This window comes from Poromitra crassiceps (assembly GCF_964638095.1).
Source record: "Poromitra crassiceps genome assembly, chromosome: 12".
Classification (NCBI taxonomy): domain Eukaryota; kingdom Metazoa; phylum Chordata; class Actinopteri; order Beryciformes; family Melamphaidae; genus Poromitra; species Poromitra crassiceps.
Genome location: NC_139632.1, coordinates 7,498,056 through 7,506,000, shown reverse-complemented (window position 1 = coordinate 7,506,000; position 7,945 = coordinate 7,498,056). Strand labels below are relative to the sequence as shown.

General features: G+C 43.5%; 1 protein-coding gene across 7 annotated transcripts in view; it reads right to left on the bottom strand.

The window, feature by feature from the left end:
• Positions 1 to 334: 334 nt before the first annotated feature.
• The window catches only part of LOC310786765 (cell adhesion molecule-related/down-regulated by oncogenes-like), a 29,371-nt gene continuing 21,760 nt past the window's right edge, over positions 335 to 7,945 (bottom strand). For 2 of the 7 annotated variants that reach the window (XM_083648048.1, XM_083648050.1), the window contains 6 exons: positions 6,425 to 6,577; positions 5,317 to 5,328; positions 3,484 to 3,546; positions 2,809 to 2,922; positions 2,522 to 2,560; positions 335 to 960 (listed from right to left, as the gene is read on the bottom strand). In XM_083648048.1, coding sequence (XP_083504174.1) covers positions 2,556 to 2,560; positions 2,809 to 2,922; positions 3,484 to 3,546; positions 5,317 to 5,328; positions 6,425 to 6,577 — 347 coding nt within the window. In that variant the 3' untranslated portion in view covers positions 335 to 960; positions 2,522 to 2,555. Of the gene's footprint in view, positions 961 to 2,521; positions 2,561 to 2,808; positions 2,923 to 3,483; positions 3,547 to 5,316; positions 5,329 to 6,412; positions 6,578 to 7,945 lie in introns of those variants that run through there. The other 5 variants (XM_083648049.1, XR_014553232.1, XR_014553234.1 and 2 more) reach the window with 5 other exon arrangements.

Below are 7,945 nucleotides of genomic sequence, written 5' to 3'. Positions count from 1 at the left end.
TTCAGCCGAATCCCGAGTCTACGACTACCACCTTCCTATCGCTAGCTAGCCCCTTTTCCATAGGCCTCCCATCACCCACATCCCCCTACCCTCCCCTCCCCTCGAATCCCAACTCTCTACTACCTTCCTATCCCTAGCTATGGCCCCTTTTCCTTAACTCCGCCCATGCTTGCCCCCCCCCCCCCCCCCACCGCCCACATCCCCCTACCCTACCCTCCCCTACCCTCCCCTCGAGTCCCGACTCCCTACATCCTTCCAATCCCGAGCTACAACCCCTCTTCCCTAGCCACACCCCCTTCACTAAACTCACTAAACATCCATGAGTAAGTGACTGACTGACTGACTGACTAATTAACTGAGTGACTGCTGACATGACAGATTTTTTGAACAATCCCGCCCCTCCACCCCTCACATCCAATAAAACAGCCTTCCTTTCCATAACTGATCTCCCATTGGTTTACACTTTTGAATAATTCCTCCCTGCATTATGACCGGACAAACATCCTGTTTCAACAGGAAATAAGAGCAGAACATTATACAAATAATTTTGTTGTCAAATAGATACAGATACGAACTCTAGCATCTCAGCACTCACTACTATCTCGTAGGTCTGACAATAGGCTAGAGTCTGCCTTGAGAGTAGAGTATGTTTTGTCATGATGATCCATGGTAGCTGGACTGAGGCTCTGGTAGGTGGAGTCTGGCTCGAGAGTAGAGACTTTGTTCTGATCCATGGTGGCTGGACGGGCTGGACTGATATTCTGGTAGGAGGAGTCTGGCTCGAGAGTAGATTAAGTGAGTAAGTGAGTGACTGACTGACTAATTAACTGAGTGACTGCTGACGTGACAGATGAAGCTCTCGTAGGTGGAGTCTGGCTCCATGGTGGCGGTAATGAGGCTCTGGTAGGTGGGGTCTGGCTCGGATCTGGAGGCTGGATCACGGTTCTCATAGACTGGATTCTGCAACAAACAATATGAAGTTTAGCAAGGTGACAAGACATGACAGCAAACCTGAAATACAGTGGTAGCCATGGAAACAGTCCCCCATCTTGCATGTATCCTACATCTGGATAGGTGGTGCTGCATCATGATGGCGGAAGAGGGACCCGAACCGGACGGCAGCGTGTCAGTCCACGTCAGTGTTAAGTGTCGTCTGTTTTTAATAACAAGTCTTTTTAACATTCATATTGAAGTAAAGCAAAGTATTTACATGGTGCATTTGCAAACTTTATGGAAAGCGTGAGGATATCTCTTTCCTGGACCATCTAATTGGGATATAAACTGCTCCGATCCTCTGAATCCATCTCTCCAACTCCCCTGGGCCTTGAAGACATCCTGTGCCTCTCAGTCTCCACCTGCCTGGCCTCCTCATACGGCCACGCCACCGCATCTCCTCCTCCCTTCTCCCCATTTCCACTCTTCTGCATGCGGCCTGCTGTGCTGTCATTGGTGCACTTTTATAAGGCAATTCATGGTGTGCTCCCTACTACTTGCGTGTTTTTATCACGCAGAAAAGTGACGGACAATACCATTTGTGTTCTCAGGACTTCTTTATGCTATCTTATCTTTATACCCGGGAGCAGTATGGGTTAGCGCCCCAGCCTGTGTCTTCCGTGAGGAAGAAGCCCAACAAATCCACGAGAGGCCTTTTAGGAGGGCCATTCAAGCCGCAAGTGGAGCCTGCAGTACCACCACGGCCCAAGAAACATCATACCGGAATGAAATGTTTGGAGCAGGGGAGTCTGGGGCAACGCACAGGTCCTGGACCTGGTGAGACGTAGGAGGAGCCCGGACAGGGGGCAACCCACAGAGCCCAGTCCCTCCACGTGCCAGAGCCTCCCGGTCCCGGCAGAGTAGTTCCGGAGCAGCGGATCGAGTGGCCCTGTCTTTCCCTAAGAGGGCTGACCGTGGGTAGCTACTGGGACGTAAGTCGGGGCTTGATCAACCACGGCTGGGTCACCTGGGCGAGGGTGTATGATGTTGCGAGACCCGAAACATCCTATGACCCCAGGGTACATCACTTATGATACGTCCCAGTTGCATCCATGTGATGTTTTTTTTCTTCATATGCTGTCTGTCCCAAATGCCCATAAGGAAAATGGAAAAAGGGCATTTGTGGAATCGGCATGGAATATGTTGCACAATGACTCAAAATTCAATGAATTACGTAGTCTCATTTTTAAATCCAAAATGAATGAATTAGAGACAGATTCCTTAAGATGTCAATGTTTTTAATTTACCTGGTTAATTTCTTTTTAATTTTGTCTCATTTTGTCTGCAATTAGACGTGTTTATGCTGCTGCCTGTCTTGGCCAGCTCCCTCTTAAAACAGGTGCGTTGGCTCCTGCAATTTGCAAATGCTCCCACCTACCCGCTCCCACCTACCCGTCTGTACTTCAAGCAGGAGAGACTATAGGGTCTCGCTCGCACGCTCGCTCTCCCCCTCCCTGTTAGAAGCCATGGTGGAAATCAACAATGACAGTCCAAATTATAGATAGAAATAGTGAAAAAAGAAAGTCACCTGCAAGTCTGGTATCCGAGTTTCCCCTGGTGTTCTAACCTGTGAACAGACAATACAGAGGTTGTGTGTGTGTGTGTGTGTGTGTGTGTGTGTGCGTGCGTGCGTGCGTGCGTGCGTGCGTGCGTGTGCGTGTGTGTGTGTTTTTGTGTGTTTGTGTGTGTGTGTGTGTGTGTGTGTGTGTGTGTGTGTTTTTGTGTGTGTGTGTGGGTGTGTGTTTGTGTGTGTGTGTGTGTGTGGGGGGGGGGGGGGGGGGGTGATATGATTGACAGGGTGGAAAGGTAACTCACCCTCACTTTCCCTCCTTTTCTTCCATTTGTAGAGCAGCACAGCCACAGCCACAGCCACAGCAGCACACACAATAACAATCAGAGGCACAACAATCACAACCTTTTTATGATGATCTGGGTGAGAGAGATAGAGGAGGGAAGAGGAGGGAGGGAGAAAGAGAACAAGTCAGAAAGAGTGGCCTGTCAGAACAGGGTGTAAACATGGATTGAGAGATTTGTGGTATATGACAGCTCAACATAAAATAAAACACTGCACAGTATACAAAATGAATGTGTGTATCACACACACCCAACAGACATACACTGTGTATGTCTGTTGGGTGTGTGTGACCTGAAGTGTGCAAATCTAGGTTAGTCAGGAATCACTGCATTGTGAAGATCAGGCAACATATAGGCTAGCGGAGGTTAATTTATTGATGACTGTGGACCAGGTTTGATTGAAATCAGCTGTTTTATGGTCGCGGGAGGCAGGATATGATCTATTAGAAATTTTTCCACTGTAAGATGTTGAGGTTAAATTTTTTTTCACTGTGTACTCTGTAGAGTGGCTGAGACCCAGGAATTTAAACTCGCAACGTGTTTGATTTAGCGGTTGATTGTCACTACTTGGAGAAAGGCGTGCTATGAATATCTGCTTGTTGACCGGCCCATTCAATTCACTTTTATTATAATCACATTGTATTGTAAAAGCATTATTCTCTGCCATTTTCGGTTCCTTCAGGTTGACTGTCTCTGGTACTGTAAGACAAGTGAAGAGAGAAGACACATTTTCCTTCAGATACAGTATCATATGTTTACTCACAAACAACTTAGAGTGATATTTTATGCTGTTTTATTTCTTGTTCCAGCATCTCTTTCCAGCTCTGCACCTGTTGGATTCTACTGAGATGTGTGTGTTTTGAACTTTTCCCCATCACCAAATATTGCCTGTGTGTTTGGGGTTTTACAAAGTGATTTTGTCTATTTTTCCTCTACTAGATTTGGGGAGAATAAAGTCTGAACATCTGTAGAGAGTAAGCAGGTCAAGACTGACCTGAGTGAAATTCTGACTATAGAGTCACAGAACATAAGTGCTTCAAATATGATGTTGACATATTACTCTAGAGCAGTTATACCCCCCGTGTGGCCCGTGATGGAATTGCAAAAAAAAAAAAAAAAAAAACGCAGCTGAACACAACATGCAAGATACCCACTGAATAAGTGTTCAAATGTTCATGTCATTCTGGCCAATACTCCACTTCTGTTATAGCCTTTCAGTCTGGAATATGGATTATCTTTCAATAATCTATGATTTAGCTGCTAAATTGTCAAATACCGTCTGTTTGCTACCCAGGCACTTATGTATGTACTTAACCTAACTAACTTAACCTAACTAACTATCCGGTGTGCACAACATTGTCAAACTAAACTCCGGCTGACACCCCAAAAACCTACAATCCGCCACAGAAAATGGTATATTGTTTGTTTATTAACTAGTCCCTGGCCTTCTATCATTTCACAAAAGTGGCCCCCGGGCAGAGCAAGTTGAGTATCCCTGCTCTAGAGGGAGATTATCTTATCATCATTCTGAAATACTCTGTGTGGTTCATCAGAAAACTACTGAAGAAGTTTGAAATCTATCATTATATTCCCAGCTCATATACTGTAAATAGTTCCTATTTGAATAATTGGAGATAGAGATGGTGTGGATTAGTGTGTAATCTATAAAATGTATGATTGCTATAATGCATGTTGGCAATCTATCCAGGAATGAAAGACTTTCTATTGTATCGTTGGCATTCAACATTATTTTTGCTGTCTAAAAATGTTGGATGTTTTACCTAAATCTTAAGCTGAGAACTGGTGACAAAGAGATTTGTTGCAGGGACAGACACATCTAGCCTGGGTAAACCCAGCCTTCAACGTGACGTCACAGGCTATGCCTGTAGCGTACGTTTCTTCGTGACTGATAGCACATAGAGGTCACGTGGAGGCTGGGTTTACCCAGGCTAAGACACATCCACACTGATTAATGCTGAGTCAATCTTGTGCTAAGTCAATATGATTACAGTCAATGGTCACTACTCTTCCAAATGTAATGTTCCAAATGCCTATAATACCAATACTACAAATATCTATATTTGTTTATGTTACTTGAAAGCACTTTTTTCTTCCAAAATATTATTATGAAATGCCAAAGCGTTTCAGTTATCAATGTTCTCGATAACTGGCTTTATCTCAAAGCCAAAAGGGATGGCTGTAATCTTGTATGAACCTGCACACAAGATAAAGAATCATCAGTCTCTTGGTGAATGTGAACCACCTGGTGTCATTTGAACCCCACACATTTTTGTTCATATAGATGCTGTAAATGTTGAAACAGGATCAAATCCAATTGTCCAATAGGTTCATAGTCATTGCGTTAATTGGAAAGTAAGAGAGAAATGCTGATAGACAACTACTGTCAGTAGTGCACATGTGTGAAAGGATGAGATGGATTATCAATTAAAAAATGAAACTGATACTCACACGTTGGGGGGCCTGGAGGATATAATCAAATTATAAGAGAGAGAGAAAGAGAGAAAGAGAGAGAGGGAAAGAGAGAGAGATTAGAGAACAATAGCAAGTTACATTAACGTATGGTTATATAATATAATATATCACGTGGCTGATGAAACGGTGAACTGGAGGTGCATGGAGGTGTGAGGGCAATTGTGGAGGTGCGTGGAGGTGAGCCTACTGAAGTGGCAGGTTTGGTGCGTGGAGGTAAGGTCATATGTGAGTTGAGGCTTCTAGGGTGAGCTGCATTCCAAAAATATAATTCAATAATGAGAGACTAGTAGAAAGTTGAACAAGCTTTAATGATACAACAAATTCATTTTGGCGTATGACTCCATGATATGATGACGCTCTATATACTGTAAATAGTTCCTATTTGAATAATTGGAGATAGAGATGGTGTGGATTAGTGTGTAATCTATAAAATGTATGATTGCTATAATGCATGTTGGCAATCTATCCAGGAATGAAAGACTTTCTATTGTATCGTTGGCATTCAACATTATTTTTGCTGTCTAAAAATGTTGGATGTTTTACCTAAATCTTAAGCTGAGAACTGGTGACAAAGAGATGTGTTGCAGGGACAGACACATCTAGCCTGGGTAAACCCAGCCTTCAACGTGACGTCACAGGCTATGCCTGTAGCGTACGTTTCTTCGTGACTGATAGCACATAGAGGTCACGTGGAGGCTGGGTTTACCCAGGCTAAGACACATCCACACTGATTAATGCTGAGTAAATCTTGTGCTAAGTCAATATTATTGCAGTCAATGGTCAATACTCTTCCAAATGTAATGTTCCAAATGCCTATAATACCAATACTACAAATATCTATATTTGTTTATGTTACTTGAAAGCACTTTTTCTTCCAAAATATTATTATGAAATGCCAAAGCGTTTCAGAAAGACATCTACTTTTATTGTCATACACTTATCTTAATTGGACATTCAACAATACAGTGCATAATCATGAGAATCAACTCTAGTTCAGATTTTAATAGTCTGTTTGTATTGGTATTCTGTAGGGGTCACTAAACTCATTTTCCTCAAAAAGCATTTTGTTGACTTGGCTACTTACCTCCAGCCGCAGTTTTGATGACTTTGGATATCGTTGGCTTGAGAACGAGCTTGTCGTTGTACAAGGGTTGTACTTGGCAGCTATAGTCAGTGAATGGTTTCAATCCAGTCAAACTGCATGTTTTTCCTGTGACTTTTTCCTTTCTTGCTTCTTCTATAAAAATGAAATATGAAAAATGACATTGTAAGACAAATTTCATGAGGTGTTTTGGGCTGGATGAGTGAATGGGAACAGGAAAATCATGAAAAGATGTTAAGACTGAACATTACGGCCCCTATCGTTGCATCGGCGCAGTTTCTAGGCCGAGCGGCAGGCGCAGATCAAAGCAGTGGGCGTGGAAAGGCGCACTTGATATCGTCGTGCTGGCGCTAGATGCAGCCCAAAGCATTACAACCACGCCTTTTAGGCGTAAAATTATGCACCGTCATGCTCATTGGATAAGTGCAATAAACGAATCGCACGCTTGCCTTTTTAGCTCCAATTCCAGTGATCCCGCAAAACCAGACGAAAGCCAAACGCTCTGCCCCCCCCCCCCCCCCTCCCTTCATCCAGCCTGTCTGTCTGCATTATAGGCTATTATTCCATATTATTATGCTTCTCAAACCAATCTAACTGCAGTTTCAATACTGCAAGCATGTAAATATGCTACACTATAGCAAGATCAAAGTGAAAATAATGTTCTATGCATCAGCTAGAAAAATATAGCCTATTAGATTGGTGAAAGTTTGTCCAGAAAGATATCATTTTCTCTCGCCTGCTGCAGGAAGGATGATGCACATAAATATACCCTACATTATGTCAAGTCATTGCATAAATGTGTTTTTATTGTAAAACTAAATGTGAAATAGGGCCAAGTTATTGAGGGACATCACAGTATAGCAGATGCCATTAGAAGCGCGTTCCGAAGCGCGTTCCGCTGTTACTTCTCTAAATCACGTTAACTCGACAAGGGGTATATATATGCCCAGGAGGACATATATGTTTCACATAGGGTGGTGTTTTCATTTCGAGGTTTTATTTGGTCCAATATTGAAATGTTGACAATGGCAGGCTGTGTTACCATTACACATTAATTTAGAACTACCTTTTATATCTATTTTGGCTCATTTGGTGGCTATTTAGTAGGGAAATGAAGAAACACAATGCATGCTGGGAACTCAGAGAGAGAGAGAGAGAAGGGTGACAGAGAAGAAGCAGTGAAGGCAAAGAATAGGCCTGCTTTTCAAAAGCGCAAAGCGCTAAATGTACGCCAGCTCCCAAGATATCACTAGGCTGGTATTTAGCGCCGACACGCCCACTTTGGGACTGCGCCACGCCCATTCGGCCTAAAGCGCATTTGGCAGCCTAAAGCCTATTGCTATCTTGCCGAAACAGGCGCAAGGCACGTTTTTTTGCGGTTAAGGCCCGTAATAGCGCCGATGGCCTGTGGGAGAATAGAGCCCTACATTTCTAAAGTTAAAGGAACACACCAAGATGTTTGGGAGATTGGCCCATTGGTCAACTGATGAGAATATAAACAAC